General features: G+C 55.3%; 7 protein-coding genes across 7 annotated transcripts; 3 read left to right on the plus strand and 4 right to left on the minus strand.

Moving 5' to 3' along the window:
- Positions 1-181: 181 nt before the first annotated feature.
- On the minus strand, positions 182-1223 carry LTHEOB_5842 (Siderophore biosynthesis lipase esterase; the record flags this gene model as incomplete). Its single annotated transcript, XM_035515032.1, has 2 exons — positions 182-1022; positions 1108-1223. The coding sequence occupies 2 exons, from the start codon at positions 1221-1223 to the stop codon at positions 182-184; spliced, it is 957 nt and encodes a 318-aa protein (XP_035373534.1).
- Positions 1224-5132: 3909 nt separating this feature from the next.
- LTHEOB_5843 (2-5a-dependent ribonuclease) lies at positions 5133-6487 on the plus strand (the record flags this gene model as incomplete). Its single annotated transcript, XM_035515033.1, has 2 exons — positions 5133-5391; positions 5442-6487. The coding sequence occupies 2 exons, from the start codon at positions 5133-5135 to the stop codon at positions 6485-6487; spliced, it is 1305 nt and encodes a 434-aa protein (XP_035373535.1).
- A 279-nt stretch (positions 6488-6766) lies between these two features.
- On the minus strand, positions 6767-7959 carry LTHEOB_5844 (Aflatoxin b1-aldehyde protein; the record flags this gene model as incomplete). The annotated part of the gene is made up of 3 exons (XM_035515034.1): positions 6767-7272; positions 7322-7797; positions 7898-7959. 3 exons carry the CDS (start codon positions 7957-7959, stop codon positions 6767-6769), a joined length of 1044 nt encoding a protein of 347 aa, XP_035373536.1.
- A 552-nt stretch (positions 7960-8511) lies between these two features.
- Positions 8512-10430, plus strand: LTHEOB_5845 (Drug/metabolite transporter; the record flags this gene model as incomplete). The annotated part of the gene is made up of 3 exons (XM_035515035.1): positions 8512-9215; positions 9311-10083; positions 10150-10430. The coding sequence occupies 3 exons, from the start codon at positions 8512-8514 to the stop codon at positions 10428-10430; spliced, it is 1758 nt and encodes a 585-aa protein (XP_035373537.1).
- A 1446-nt stretch (positions 10431-11876) lies between these two features.
- LTHEOB_5846 (Transcription factor pcc1) lies at positions 11877-12314 on the minus strand (the record flags this gene model as incomplete). The annotated part of the gene is made up of 2 exons (XM_035515036.1): positions 11877-12189; positions 12274-12314. 2 exons carry the CDS (start codon positions 12312-12314, stop codon positions 11877-11879), a joined length of 354 nt encoding a protein of 117 aa, XP_035373538.1.
- Positions 12315-12909: 595 nt separating this feature from the next.
- Positions 12910-13443, plus strand: LTHEOB_5847 (uncharacterized protein; the record flags this gene model as incomplete). Its single annotated transcript, XM_035515037.1, has 2 exons — positions 12910-13145; positions 13302-13443. 2 exons carry the CDS (start codon positions 12910-12912, stop codon positions 13441-13443), a joined length of 378 nt encoding a protein of 125 aa, XP_035373539.1.
- Positions 13444-14149: 706 nt separating this feature from the next.
- LTHEOB_5848 (Chromatin modification-related protein eaf7 protein) lies at positions 14150-16021 on the minus strand (the record flags this gene model as incomplete). The annotated part of the gene is made up of 3 exons (XM_035515038.1): positions 14150-15740; positions 15793-15807; positions 15948-16021. 3 exons carry the CDS (start codon positions 16019-16021, stop codon positions 14150-14152), a joined length of 1680 nt encoding a protein of 559 aa, XP_035373540.1.
- Positions 16022-16120: the final 99 nt, after the last annotated feature.

Raw genomic sequence — 16120 nt, forward strand, 5'->3', positions numbered from 1 at the left:
AGGGACAAAGAGAATAGGTGAAGAACAGGGACTGACCTTTGATAGAACATGATCCAGCTCACTACACATTTTATTTTCATGCGATTCGTCAATCATGTTTAGGTCTTTGCAGTAGTCTTGGGCAGTCAATCCTGAGGAATCCAACCGTGCTATCCAGGCTACTAGCAAACAGCACACCATTTTACAGATGCGCCGCTTCACCCTTCTCCACCTTTCCTAAAAACCCAACAACCCTTCTGCACAGGTCACCTACAACCTCTTCCGCGTCTCCCCTTAGGTTGTGACTGGCACGCGGCACGATGCCTCCAAATTCCTCTTCCCAAACGCCTCCTGCCTCTTTCACAAATCCACTCCACCGCTTCACCAGACCTTCTTTGTCTACGCTCGGGGGAACGAACTCGTCGCTGCCGGAGTACAGCACACACACGCCCAAGCCTTTCGGCACAGCTCCAAACGTCCTCTTCAAGTCCTCATCCGGCAGGTCGTCACTGAAGAAGTCATCCGCGCCCTTCTTATCCGGGGACGCGAGCGCCAACCACCGCCGCGCCGAGACCGGGGTCTTCTTGAAGTCCTTCTCCGTGACCCTGAACGGCAAGATGTCCTCACCATGGCCTTCGTCCACATACGCCTGCGCCACAGCATTCGCCGCATCGAATTTATCTTTCCCCAACGAGTGCAGCATGGCCTGGCGGTCGCTGGCAGGGGCCTGCAGAATGATGGCGTCGATGGGGGCTCTGTAGGAAGCGGCGGAGGGCTTGGAGGGCGACGCCACGTACTCGATCGCGTCCTGGCATCCCGTGCTGTGGCCCATGATCACGATTTTGGCGCCAGGCCCGCGGAGCGACCGAAAGTACTTGACGCACAGTGCGAGCTCGTCGGCATCGCGGACGAGGCTTGAGGTACCCCAGCCGGTGTAGGAGGAGCTTAGGAGCGGTTGGGCTAGAGACCAGGTAGGCGGGAGCTTGGAGGCGATAGTAGTGGGGTATGGAACGGTGAGCAGACCATCACCGAGACCGCCGACCCTGTAAGATTTTAGTCGTGCTTAGCGTGGTTCGTGATAAAGATAGAACAGATATGGGGGCGGAGGGACGATGGAATAGCATATACCAGATTAGCACGTTAGTGGTAGTGGCGGAGGCATTGGCGGGTTTGTGCTCAAAAGCCAGCAGACCCGGCGAGAAGCGGTGGGCAACGCCATCGTGGGCAGATGGCTGGAACGGCATTGTTTCCGGCGCTTTTCTTACTTTTCGGCTTGACTGCTGCAGATGGCCTGTGTATACCTGGCGGATTCAATGCCGGAGTGAGGTGCTTGATTGAAATGTCTGCGCGGAATTGGGTGATGCTTGTTTCAAGTGTGACGTCGGCGGGGTACGAAGTTTATGGAATGCGAAAGTCGTGGCCGAAGGACTGCTCCCTTACCTAAGACCCTGCAGAACTCAAAAGTTGCGTTCATGTTGACGCTGCTATTCTGGACAAGCTGTTGCCTCGAATTGGAGACATGCCAGACGCATCTACCAAGGCTAGAAGACCGCAGAGAACATTTCGAAGTCCTGGGCGGTCAGGGTCTGGTAACGTTTTATCGGGCCGAGGCGCGTGGACGTTGTTTCCGGCAAGGCCCAAGCTCGGGAAAGGGCAGCCGGCGAAAGGGCGACGGCTTGGGCATTGTCGTTATCGTACTCGCATTGGAGTTCTGAAGCTGTTGGCTTGTGATTGTCAATCGTCCGCTCAGCCCATTTTCAATAATCCAGGGCCCACTTTTTGGGCGGTGAAAGCTTAATTAAATAGCGCTCGCTTTGAGGCTTAGCTCTTTCCTCAGGCCGCATTTTTTGCACCGATGGAGCTGGAGAGGAGGCCGTGTTTGAGTGATCAACAACCAAGCACGGGCAGCATCAGGTGAACGCACTGCAAGGAAAGTGTGGCGCATATCGGTCGCGTGAGAGAGCAGGCCAAGGAGGCCGACCACGTCAGACAAGAGGCTCGGAAGGCATGACGAGGACATGCAGGCTGCGCCACAGCCAGCGCCACAACAGGGCTGAAGTCATCCGGGGAAGCAGGCCAAGGAGTGGCAGGCAACGGAACACGGAACAGAGCCCAGGCGCGTTCGGATGGGACGGAATGGCGCGTTGCCGCAGGTTTCGCCTCGACCAGGGCGAGCGATTGGACGGGCCACGCTGCTGCGGGTCGGCTGGTACTCGATCTGGTCGCACGCGCTGGCTGGGAGGCGGGAAGAGATCGCAGGCGGCGGCAACAGCAGGGCACGTCGAGGTGACCGCAAGGCAGCACCCAGTCGCACGACGCGCAAACAGGACTTGGCTCCAGAGGGCGTTTGGTGCTAAGATGATGAATGATGAGCGCGGCGAGGTCCAGCCGCATCCAAGCGCCTGCGCAGTTCAGGGATTGCGGCCCTTTGACATGCCCGCTACGTCATGCGCGCAGGTGCCCGTCACTGCCCATAAATACTGCCTCCAGCCACTACCACCCGTCCACTCCCATCACAGCACTTGCGTTACTTCGCTCGGCACAACTGCACCTCAGACACCACATTCCCGACTCTCCAACTCCAAACCGCCATCATGCCTTTCACCGGAAGGTACGCGCTCCCTCGCCGCGTCGCAAAGCGCTGCTTACTGACATGACTGCAGCGACATCATCAAGATCATCTTCGCCATCATCCTGCCCCCGCTCGGTGTCTTCCTTGAGCGCGGTTGCAATGCCGACTTCCTCATCAACATCCTGTTGACCATCCTGGGTTACATCCCCGGTATCATCCACGCGCTGTACGTCACCGCCAATTGTTTTGAAACAACACGGCCGCTAATCGCGCCCTCAGGTACATTATCTTCAAGTTTTAGTCGCGTCGATGCAACGGAGCCTCACCACCTACTCGATACCCAATTTTCCTTTCTCTGGATGTTTCGGCACGCTGCGCGGCCAGCGCCTAACGGCATAATCATTCGGCGTTGTCAGATCCCTCCTGGCGTGGCGGATAATCTTGCATGGTAGTCGGTACGGCAGCTGCAGTTTGCAGCGCAATCCTCCTTACATAGTGATGATCCATTAATGACACTTCTCCCACACCGTAATCCTCTCCGCCTCGATCGTCGCTCGTGAAAACCTGATTCAAAACCCTCGTTGACATTCCGCGATACCTCCGCTTTGGCGTGACCGAGCGATGCACTGTCGCTGCTAGTTGCGCATCCACTAGACCGGTCGGCCGCGCCGCGCGCTTTGCTTGACTCAGGACTGCCCAGGTATTCCGTGCTTTCCGTCTGCCGAACTTCCGTGCTCTTTACCTACTTGCCCGCGGACCCCGTCCTCTTGACCTACCCGCGGGCACCGTGCCCTTACATGGACCGCTGGCCGACCAGAGAACATCTTCAGCTAGCAGAAATGCAGCGTCCAGGAGCCGCGCTAATGCAGTGCGACGGTCACATAATCGTCCATTTGCAGAGCGCGCGTTCTTTGTTGTTTGGGAGTCGACACCCAATGCATTATTCTTTTTTTTGTCACCCTTATTTCTTCTTCTTTGAGAAAGCTACAGCAACACTCTGGTTGCCCGGCCACATTAACACGTCAGATTTAGAAACTGTTCGGCGGCCGCTTTTCCTTCGATTCCAACAGGACAGGAGTAATGGTCGGTGCACAGATACTCCAAAGCCCTGGTCGCCAGCGCTTAACGACAGGCCAGTGGTCTCACCTTTCGCTCACTCACCGAATGCGCTGCTCTAAGCGCCCTCTTATTTGCGCCCTGGATCCCGGAATGCGGGGCCGAAGAAAGTGGCATGAACAGCGTCAATATCGGCTAGAAGGCGCGTAGGGGCGGTCTACGGAATACCCACGTTGTGTCCTAACTCTCCAGCGCCCCGAGCTGCTGATTTTTCTGAGAAGCGTGCTTTCCTTAGAGATCCTGGTAATGTTGGGCCTAGATGGGAAAAGACCTGTGCACGGGTTTGGGGGCGGTGACGTAGGTCGCAAACGTTCATTGCGATGTTGGAGTTTGTGTGCACTATTGGGCTTACGGCCTTTTAGACTTTGTCAGAGATGCGGCTGACTGTGTGATGATAAAATATGGAAATGCGGCAGATTGACGAATGCTTGTGACAATCAAGCTTGGTCTTGCATGAGACTCGTTTCGGCATCAATTCCGTCGATGGGTAGTAACGGTTGCTGGGGCAATGCATTCGACAGACTTTCACCATCCATACTCGTTTATCAATATCATGGCCGCTCTCAAAGCTGCAGATACAGAGGATACCAAAGAGCCGCTGGTCACGCTGCTGTAACAACCAGTGCTCTACGAATGTTCGAGAGCTTCGACCAATTCTCCACGCTGGACAAGACATTCTGCCTAGTCCACACCCTGCCAGATTCAAGTCACCAGACGAAGGAGCTGGTCTTGGCCACAACGGAAGGCGTCGGCCTTGGCTAGCATGATCGGCGGAGGGAGCAGCACCAGACAGCCATCCCATTGCCAAGAAAGGGTCTTATGGTCCGAGCGATGTTTGACCTTGAAGCGGGGTCGCAGAGAGCTCGCTGATTTGCGTAGAGACGTGAGGCTGCTGCATTGCATGCATCCCACTGCTCTGCTGACACGTTATCTATTACAATCACACGAAGCTGCAATTGCTCTGGTTCGCCAATACCCCGCGGTATACGGGCATTCCCAACGGTGGCTTGTGTCGATCAGAAGTCGGCGTTGCGGTCGAGGGTCGATGTGAAACTCGCGACACGGGAACATACATGTTCCAGCTCAAACCAGCAGCATTCTCGAGGGAACGGAATGTGTCTCGGCGGGAGCAGCGACAGAAACAAGTATTAATAGCATGTTACACGTGACCGGCGGAAAGACAGTGGCGGCGATCAGCGCTAGTCAACGGCAGGGCCCGCCCAGCAGCCCGCGTGTTTCGGCGTGGAGCTTCGCTACCGCTACCCACGTCACTTCCGCAGCTCGTACAAACCTTCCGCGAGTAGAGCGCGACCTGCGCCTTCTTCTCTCCCGTCCATGCCTTCCGCAACGCGCCCTGCCCATCTCCGGAGAGATGGCCCACCCGCATCATCTGCCACACCTCGGCCTCCCCACCACCGCAGCTAGCATTCACAGCAGCCATTTGTTTCCCACACACGCTAGCACCATGGCCTCTCTGCCCGGCATCGCCGTCAAGTTCAGGGCTGCTGCGAACCGCTCCAGGCTGCCCGAGCCACTGCGTCTGTTCGCCTATGTCTTCGAGACCGACGCCAATGACCTGGCGTGGTACGACGAGGTGTACAACGTTATTACCTCCAGCGACCCTGACCACCTATCTGCGCAGCACTGGTTCGGGAGCACGGCCTTCATCAGAACAGTAAATCTGATCGCCACCGTGCACCAGCTGGAGCAGCCCACCGATGCTGGTACACTTTGTTCTCTTCCCCAATGATGAACACCAATGCTGACTGCATAGTCGCCGAAGTACCGATCAGGAAAATGGTCATACACTGCCTCGAATGCAACAACCAGCTTGTTCGACTTCACCCCAATACCGAGTTACAGTACCACCCCGCGCTGGCCCATTGGGTCAAGACTCTCCTTCTATGGGACCAGCCAGAGACGCTCGATAGGTTCCCAGAGCAGAATTATGAAGCCCAGCTTCTCCGGGTCGTTGTGCGGTACATCAAGCACATCATCCTTGAGATATCCCAATCGCCCCAGGATGCTCTCAACAAGATTCCCAGTCCGTCTTCGTTCCTCAAAGACTTCAAACAGAATTCCCCAGAGCCCAAGTTCAACATCGGAAACTATATTGAGGTACTGGATAATGGGGGCATTCCCTGGCGCAACTGGTACAGGAACGACGCCGTGGATGATGGCAAACAGGCACGAGCTCATGGAATCAAATTATACAAGCCGTCGCCCGAAAATGAACAGAAGACGATTTGGACACAGCGTGAAGAAGATATCCAAGAGTGGTATGCCCCAACTATGGGGCCAGAGGCAGTACCATCTCGTGAGACGGCGCCTGCTAATATCTCTAAGGCTGAAATCCACGCTGGGCCACGACAAAGAAACGAACGCCTAACTGCGGAAGAAATCATCGAGATGTCACGCAAGGAGCCTGATCAAGCCCAGCAGATGCTTGTGAACCTGCCCATCGATCTGGCTTCCATGGAGATCATCAACGGTGTTCTTGTTTCAGGCCAAGCGAACTTGGAAAACCCCGTCATCGCCTGCAATTACATTCAACATGGCCTCCGTAAACTCGAAGACTCATCCAGCGACGGCAGCACCGGAACAAACGACTCCGAGGAGCCTTACTCGCCCTCTCTTGACCCCGAAGAAAGGAAACGAAAAGTGAAATTGCTAGTTTTATTCATCAGAAACCTTATACGACGCGGACTGGTGCCGGCTGACTCGCTCCAATACGACATTCAGGAAATCTGCGTTCGTTACGCGCCAATCAAAGAAGTCCGGGATTTGAAGCATTGGTTTCAGACGGGCGAAGACCTTTGATTTCTTGTTCACTCGCTGCGTTCACTACGCACGGTTCTTTGCTCGACGATACCCCATTCTTCTCTAGGACTTTTTGTTTAGCAACATTGGGAGGTGTTTATCAGGCTTAGATGATCAGAAAATGGAGATGCGTTCATTCATATTCCTTTTGTGAGGTTGTGCACACCTGACGACACTCACCTTCCTAAGCCTGATCAAGCCGCAGGAAAGGCTGTCTCGCGTCGTTGGTTTTCGCAGAGTTTCCCAACCCCATGTCCCACTCGCTTCTCTTTTCTTGTTTCAGCCAAAAAGTGCCTTCCTCGTGTCATAGGTATAGACGAGGTCCAGGTGCCAGTAATTGGGCGTAGTCGGTTTGGCAGCAAGCCACGCCTCATCGAGCGCCTTCAACACTTCGTCCGGCAAAGGGCCCTTCCCAAACTCTTTGAGATTTCCCTGCAGCTGTTCAAAGCTACTCACACCAATGATGACACCATCGTTACCACCGTCTTTGATGTTCAGAGCTGAGTGATGGGTCAGCCAGCGGAAAGCTGTTTCAAGCATGGTCAAGTTGTGTTTCTTGACCACAGGCTCGATGATACGCAAAGCTTCCCAGGTCGCGTCCTTGAAATACCGGGCACGGTACATATTACCCATGCGACCAACAGAGTCGGAGAAGCGACCAGTCGTGGGCACGTCCGACGACTTGTACTTGCCCGAGAAAAGACCGCCGGCGAGGGGATTATAAATAACGATATCCAGACCATATCTACGACAGGCAGGGATGAGCTCCGCTTCAATGGAGCGTGCTAGCAGGCGTCAATACCAGGCTTTCCATGTAGCGAAGAGAGGACTTACTGATGGCATTGTACATGGCCTGGTATATGGTCGGGCGCACCCACCCGTTGTACTTGCAGGTCATGACGACCTCGGCGACCTCAAAGGCCGTGAAGTTACTCAAGCCCAGCTGGACAAACTTGCCCTGCTTGTGCAGCTTGTCGACAGCCTCGAGCGTCTCGGCGAATGGCACGCTCCTGTCAGCTGCGTGCAGGTAGAAGATGTCGACGCAGTCAGCCTGCAGCTCGGCCAGACTCTTCTCCACGCTCTCGGTGATGCGTGCGGCCTGGTGAATACCAGCCTCGTGCGGGTAGCATTTGGTGGCCAGCGTCAGGCCGCGATCTTTCCAGTTGGCCGAAGCGGTGAAGCCTTCTTGCTTGCCACCAACGTAAGAGCGTGCGGTGTCGACTTCATTGTAGCCCTGTGACTGGAAATAATCAAGGACCTTGGTGTACTCGTCCAGCGAGGTGATGCGGGCACCTGAGGATTCATCAGGCCTGACGAGTCAGTGGAGTTTTTTCTATTTATTTCTGTGACATCATCGGCGCGAGTGACACGTGGGGGAAACGGTGTCTTAGTGTGCGATGTCGTGCTCACCCAAAGGTCATCAGCCCTAGGATCACGCGCGGCGTGGGGCGGGTGCTGGCGACGAGAGGCATTGGTGCGGATGCTTGAGGGCTGGGGGGCTGGTAGGGCTCGATCGGCGCGGGTGAGAGATTGCCGAGACGGACGGCTGTGCGACTTCAGGGACGGAGCCCCAGGGCGCAGGCGGACGACGATTTATATACATGGCTCCCTACTGCTGCGAAGGGTGGGCAAAGCGGAGCTGCTATCGCGCTCGTCATCGGCAGCGGGGAACATTTGCTGGAGTTATGCTAAGTCCGTGGAGATCGTCCTTGACTCGAAGCCACGAGCCCGGCGCCAGGCACCACGCACGCCATGCACCTGCGCGATACACGCCCCGGCGTCTGCCGCTGCTAAAAGACGCTTGCCCGCCGCCATCTGCCATGATTTCGAGGCGGTTTGGGTCAGTCGCGCTGCCCGCTGCCCGACCCGTGATCGGCGCGTGCGAGACAACAGGGCCAGCCTCGGGCGCGCTGCCAAGCCGCGCCGCCATTCGTGCATCGTGGCCAAGCGCAGGTCACGACTCCGTCACTCGATGCGCCTACTTTTGTCCCAAACCCTGATCATCCCCACCAAACACCGCATGGATGAATAACTCGTCAGCCCATTCCTCGCCGCACAAAGCCAGACCCGCGCCCTCCTCCTCTCTCCATCCCAACCGCCCGCTGCGCTCTCAACCCCATCAGCTTCCCCCAGACTCGTCTCCATCCTTGGGCTCGTCGCCCGTCGTCCTCTCACCACGGCAGCCTTCGCGATCCCCGTCGCCGTTCGTGTCTATTACCTCCGGGGCAGTCCATCGCCACCCTCCTCACGCCCATCACGGCTCCGACGACAATAAGCAGCTGAACGAAGGGAGGGACCCTCCGTCAGCGGCTGCGCCAGACAGTGACCTCGGCTTTGAGGATTGGGAATTGGGAAACGGCGACGACGAGCATCATCGCCGCAGCAGCAGGGACTCGATCGCCGACGACGACGACGACGAAGACATGCCTTCAGACCTGCGTCCCCCCTTCCACCGCCCTACCGACGGCCGTTCTCACCAACCCTTGCTTGGCAACAAGCGGGACGACCGCCGCAGTTATGATTCGCCTCCTCTCCGTCCGCAGATGGGCGCCCGTCGCCGCACCTTCCACGAACGCGACCCTGATCTCGAGGCTAAGACTGCGACCCGAAAGCGGTATACGTATGCTGCAGGCTTCCTGGTCTTGAGCTTAATCAGCTTCGCCGTGCAGACGGAGACGGCGGTCTACATCCAACACCACTTGGGCTGGAACAAAGCATATTCAATGCTGTATGTACAGTGTACCCCGCAAAATCCACCCCCTTCTCCGCAACGACTCTCCGGGGAGAGCCAATGGCGCTAACTTTGGAATCCTTCCCTTGCAGATGGTTGACGCACGGTTCTTGGTCCCTGCTCTGGCCCACGCAACTCCTCATTCTCCGCATTCAGAAGTGGAACCAGCCCTGGCCGGCCTTCTGGCGCCGACATGTGCAGATTCTCCGCAGCACCGCGCAGATGGTCGAGCACGGCACTCTGCGCCCCACCGGCCGTCAGACATCAAAGTCCCCTGTTCCGTACATGCTTAAGATGACCGCCATCGTAACGTGTGCGTTGACGGTTGCCGGCGGCAGCTGGTACGTGGCTGTGGACTTGACGACCGCAAGCGACTTGACGGCCATCTACAATTGCTCCGCCTTCTTTGCCTACGCTTTCAGTATCCCGCTGCTGCACGAGAAAGTGCGCGCCTCGAAAATTGTTGCTGTTGCCATTGCCATCGTAGGTGTGCTTGTCGTCGCCTACGGCGACGTCACTCCGGCAAAGCACGGTAACAAGTCGGGCGGTGGTGCCGGCGGTGGGAAGGCTCCTCAGCCTTCTGAAGCTAGCAACCGTGCTCTGGGCAACATCATCATCGGTATTGGCAGTGTCCTGTACGGCTTGTACGAGGTGCTCTACAAGAAGCTCGCCTGCCCCCCTGATGGCTGCAGCCCTGGCCGAGGCATGATCTTTGCAAACACTTTTGGTAGCTTGATCGGCTGCTTCACTCTGTTCATTCTGTGGATTCCCATTCCAATTTTGCATTTCTCCGGCATTGAGAAGTTCGCTTTGCCTACTGGTGAAGCTGCATGGATGCTAGCTATCAGTGTGCTGGCCAACGCAAGTAAGTCCTCACCATACTAAGCATGTTTTTCTTTTTTGGTCCAGCGCTGACCTAGAGTTCGAACAGCTTTCTCCGGCTCTTTCCTTGTCTTGATCAGTCTGACATCTCCCGTTTTGTCGTCCGTCGCCGCGCTCTTGACTATTTTCATCGTCGCCCTGATCGACCAGCTCCTCCCGCCGCCGCTCAACTCGCCTCTCAGCTTCGCCGCTGTCATCGGTGGCTGCCTGATCATTGGCGCTTTTCTCATGCTCTCTTACGACACCTACAAGGAGATGGATGAGGAGAGGAGGAAGAAGCTCGAAGAGGACGTCAGCGATTCGGATGTCGACAGCAGGATGGGCGACTAAACGTGCCCGGTCCGTCACTAATATGCTGAGCGGACAATTGATTCTCTTTTGAAGATTTCTTTTTTGGGTTTATTAGATGGCCATGAGGCGGCCTTTTGATTTCTTTCGACGTCCTTTTCCGCATTGCAACTGCTTGCTTTTTTATCCGGCGTTGTTCGCTCTTCCGGTCCTTGTGCATACGCATATCTTTTCCCTCTCTTCCTTGAAATCCTCCCTCAATTCTGCATTCTTCCTTTCGGTTTGAATCAAATCTTCAATTGCAATATTTTCAAGATACCGTCGTATATATCGACGACGGCAGGTCACGATGGAACGAATATGGGACGAACTGGCCAAGGATAATCAACTATGCGGCGTCAAGAAGGGAAATGGAACGCGAGAGCGCCGGCAGTACTCTGATATTCACGCAAGTATGTTTTCATTTTTTACTTTTCCTTTTTTTGGGTCACATAAGAAGACGGGAAATGAGGAGCGAGCACACTCCTCGAATTTTTTCTGCATTTCCACCTGGTCAGCTTGAGGGGCTTGAGGTGGCCGGCGTTTCGTGTGATTTTTTGATGCGCTAGCTTGGATTGGTTAGGGTAGTGTAGGGTAGGATGGATATTAGTATCGGATTTGTTTTTCTCTTGCTGCTCGAACTTGAAGCTGTTGCGAAGCTTCTTAGGTTAGTGGATGTTTGATTTACCGCGCTAGGTGAGCTAATTTAGACTTTTTGATATATCGGCATGACACAGATTAGGATTCCATCATGTTCAATAGTATGGGAATCGTTAGTGCCCATGGGTATGAACGAGTGTGTGGTCTACGGTGAACTTAGCGAAGGAGCAGGGGCCTGGAAGATATCAGTGTGAAAAGCTAAATGGTGTGGATGGAGATGGAGATCATGACTGTTGCTCGTCATGGGAATCAAGTAAAGCGAAAGTGGCATAAGAAATCAGCAACCAGAAAGGCAAATATCGGGCTCACCTAGGGGAGATTGGCTATGGCGAATGTTGATCAAGAGCCTGTTTCCATAATGGTGGTAGTGACATTCCAAATAAGAAGAATATCAGAAAATCAATGCGTTGGAACACCGCTTCCATACCTCCAGGAGCATGTCATCCAGCCAGAATAGGCAATGTATGCCACGGCCACTCCTGCCACTCTTCATTAAGACTATCTCATCATCTTCTTAATCACCCATGGGTTCCGTAGCAGCTCGTGAGTTCAGAAGCCGACAATCGTAATGCCGCTAAGCAACAACTCATAGAGAGCAATTTACCCTAACGAGTCGTGCCTTACCATTTGGCATTGTGCGCTCTCTTCCTCTTGCAATCCGCAAACAGGGTATCAATGCCGCCGCAATTCACACAGCGGTCCGTCTCTTCCATGCCCGATGCGAACGTTCTCACTTTGTCCTCTAATCCTCGGATCTTTGCAATTTCGACATGCCGGTGCCAGTTCCATTCAACCCACACTACCCTTCACTGGCATCAGTCCTTGCGCGCCCTCTACACTCTCTTTGCCCTCTTTTAACACCGTATCCACGTCCAGCTCTTCCATCACGCCCAGTACGACACCCAGACTATCGAAGAAGCCGTTCACAGCCACGCGCAGCATCCGGTTTGTCGTAGCAGAGTAGTGCACGTCGAGAACGTTCGGGGTATCGGGCGAGACCGAAAGCGAGCGCTTGACTAGCGAAGACAATTCCTCATCAACGGCGAGGGCGCGCAGGGCGTTGGTGGCGTGAGTGGGCGACGGGAAAGGAATGTTGAGGGTACTGAATCGCAATGCATTAGCTGCTGCTGATCCAGCCGCAAGAATGGTAGCGTGCAGAGAGAGAATGCTTAAAGTGAGCACATACAGAGTGCAGGGAAAGGCGGCGGATTCCGCGGAACTAGCCATGGTGTAGTTTGCGGTCGGGTGGGTTTTGCTTCGCGAGGTTCCGTTCAAGCGTGCGCGTTGTGGTGATAGACCCGAGGTCTGCAGGGCGGACGGGGATGCGGCGGGGCCACGAGTCTCGGCGGGCGGCGCGTGTTGCGGCTCTATCGTGCAAAGGGGCCTGTCTGTGTGCTGCAGGAGAGGCTGGCCTGTGATGAGAAGAAAGGTTGTCAAGCCCCGCGTCATTTCCCGATGCGGGCTAGTCGGGGCCGCTTGCTTCCCCGCGTCTGGGCTTGCCGCGGGGTGATGTCATTAAAGCATCAACGACCAGTGATCAGACGGCAGCAGTAGCGCAACAGAGCATGTGCCGGGCCAGGCGCAATGGCAGATGATGGTCTAATGCAAGAATTGCTGGGAAGGGAGGCCAGCCGTCATATACGTACACATGTGTCCCACGGCTCCACTTAGTACTTCAGCCCGAGTCTCGTCCATACTTCTGCCTGCCGTTTCCAATTCACACTCTCTCCCTCTCATCGACCTCTTTCATCGCGTGCAGTCTCCTGTTTCGCGCTTTCACCTTTCCACCTCCGCTTCACTGCTCCTACATACACCAACAAACATGGCGTCCCCGTCTCCTTCAGAGTTCCTGACTTTCTACCGCCGCCTTACGACGCACCCAGCGTTGCGCCGCGGCGTCGTTGCTAGCGTCAACCAAACAAGCCGGCCGCTCAGCACCTCGATTCCGCGCTACGGCTACGGCAAGCCCGAGAACAAGGCCTTCCCGGACGAGCAGCACACGACCCAAAAGACTGACAGGGCCGACGTTCAGAATGACAGCTCGCACGCAGGGAAGGAGTAAGTGGATCCTTGCGCCAGTAAGCCAGCGTTAGTTGATTTTCATTTTTTGCCGCTTCCCATTCCTGCATCATCCCGCAGTGCCCTCTGTCGCTCTGGCTGTTGAGCTCCCAACACTTCAGCCGAACTTGCAGCAAGGCTGACCTGACCCAACAGAGCCCACGCCTCTGGCACTGGCGGCATCGCCTCTAGTCGTAGAGACGACCGTGCGAATACTGCTCGCGCGAAGAAGGAGTTTCCTGAAGCACCCGACGTCATCATCGGCATGCAGGATGAACGCGGTGCGAAAGGTCACTGATTCAACAGATCGACCTTTGTATCACTTGTAATCATATGGATTTGGGTTCTGTCGCTTGCACACAACTGCCACCGAAAGTGGTAGGGTGTGCCTTTTGAAAAGGCAGTGCGTTCGCTTCGGCGAGTGTCCGAGTATAAGGTTCTAGGGGACGAGGAAGGAAATGACCTTGGTGGTCATTCTGTCACTATTGCATGATGGGGCGTTGAGGTATCTGTACGGCATCCACCTGCGATTGCAGGCATCTAACTCAATATCATACGAAAGCTTAACCTTATTGCATTTTCCACTGATAACATCGCGTGTAGCTGGGGACGTGAGGGTTATCATGACGCCCCGCAAGACTACGTGCAGCGGACTAACGGTTATTTCAAGATAGAGGTACTGCGGAGAAACTCTCAATGTTGGGTGATGAGCCTTGGGTGAAGGACGACAGCTGGTACTAATTCTTATTTCAAGGCCTCTCTCAATGTGAACAGACAGTTCATCCCTCTGATCTCTCGACCAGAGCCCTGTGTCATACTGAAAATTCTGCATTTCAAAATTCGCCACGATCAGGTGTCACATGTACAAGGCTGATGGTCACGAGCTTGTTACGGTAAGGCAAACAGGCACCAATATCCAGCAGGACTCTCAATGTTGAGAACCGACTATGCCGAGGTAAACTCGCTCGAACCAGAGATGGGTTTGGGTATATCGTCGCTGGTCCTCACTCCACCAAAATCTCCTCTTCATCGATTTCACTGGATTCCTCGTCACTTTCTTCCCAGTCGCTGCCGCGCAGCGGAGCAAAATAGTCCTGTGTTGGCTCATCCGGATGCGCCTGGTTCCAGTCTCGTGGATAAATGAGCGGAGGCTGACCACCGTTGATACAGTAGTCCATAATTGACCTCTCGTAAGCACCACCTTCCCAAAACTCGAACAGGCCAGCGCCGCCGTTCTCCTCGCACGTGGAGTCCCAAAGAGATTCTACGTAGATATGCTCCAATTTGAGTATGTGAGGGATTTGCTCGATGATAGATGCCCACGATCCGTGCGCTCTTGATAAGGCCATGTCTACCAGGGAGAGGCGCTTGAGTGTCGCAGAGTGGCGCTTGAGAAGATTAACCAAAAGGTTTTCCCTCGTCGTGAAGCTTGCACGAAGAGTATGCAAAACCGGCCAATGTATGTCCCCCAGAATTTGGAGTGGATCATCCCAGCGGTCGTCTTCCCGGTCTTTGGTTTCTTCACTGTATCCGAAATGAAGTTTTTCCAGCATCTTGGCTTCCTGTAAGAAGGCTCGCATGCCACTTCCTATCCAATCTCTCCGGTCCCAAAAATGATCGAACGAAATAAGAAGCTCGAGATGCGTCAGATTGTGAAAAGCACATCTCATTTCGTAGATGCGACCGTCGATTTCAAGGCCTCCGAGCTCGTCTGGCCATAGACTTTGGTGGACAATCGGTAGTCGTGTTGCCTGGCACCAGAATACATTATTGCTGGTGGAGAACTTTAGTGACTTGACTGGCTTGCAGCTTCTCTCACACAGCGCTTTGAGCAGGTGAGTTATCTGCTGCGCTCCGTCCAGGCTCACGCCAAGAGAAGCCTCCTCGTTCGAGTCAATAAACTTCCAATCATCGGGCCCCTGCAGAATCCGCGGCAGCAGTCTTCCCCAGACTGGGCCGTTATTCTTCGGCGTTCCCATCTCCTGCGTCGAGACCTCCGCCATTTCCAGATTCGGCAAGTTGCAGATTGCTCGTCGGAGTATCAGAGTCCGCTCCTCGTCCCACTCCTGCTGCTCCTCCCAGATGTGCTGGTATTCTTTGAAGTAGGCATCCAGATCTAGTTCCGGGTCTACTTTCGGCAGCTTTGTCCAGATTGCGAGCGCCGCGCTCTTGGCCTCACGATACCTCATGTCGCCCGAGGGCAGCACCGGCAGCCCCTTTTCAAAGCAATACATCTGGTAGAACAGACTGAACGGCGGTCGCATGTCTATGCGTTCGGCGTACTCCTCTCTGTTCTCAAAGTACGGCAGCAGCTCTCCGTGGTAGGTCAGCTTCCTAACCATCTTGCGGAAGTCGGAGTGCGCAGCGATGCTGCAGATTTTCTGCAGGCTCTCCATGAACATGCCAATGTGCACGTGTTCGAAGACGCGAGGGGTAGTCAGACGGGCAAGCACTTTGCAGGTCCTACGCAGCCTCTTCAACGAGACCAAGTCGCACTCGGCGACAATCAGGTCGAGAAGCTCCTCGGGAAGTCCGTCCATTCCGGGAAAACCGTTGTAGGGAACAAGGAGCTCGGCGTTCGGGACGCACAATTGGCTGGCGGAGGGGTCAGGTTGAGGCTTGTGTGGGACAGCGAGCAGGCGGTTACCGTTTCGGGGCTCGCCTGGAGCGTTACGTCATCCGAAATGAAATCACGTGCGGACACGAGCCGCGTGGAAATTCGCTGGCGCTCAGGGACAGGAACCAGCACAGCCTGTTTCACGCAGGCTCCACCTCGCAAGTCATGTCAGGGCTGGGCGGCACCGCCTGCGATCAAACGTCTCCGTCTCATCCGCAGCGGGCGGCAAGCGGGAGCGGGTGTTCCGTTGGCCCTGCATGCGCGCGGGTCCAGTTGAGGTGGCAGAATATTCCCCACTGCGGCGGCTGAGGATGCCCTGAGGCGGTGCGCGTGGCTGGCCATTGGCAGTCTAGATCGG

The sequence above is a fragment of the Lasiodiplodia theobromae genome (genome assembly GCF_012971845.1).
Source record: "Lasiodiplodia theobromae strain AM2As chromosome Unknown scaffold_16, whole genome shotgun sequence".
NCBI classification, from domain to species: Eukaryota; Fungi; Ascomycota; class Dothideomycetes; order Botryosphaeriales; family Botryosphaeriaceae; genus Lasiodiplodia; species Lasiodiplodia theobromae.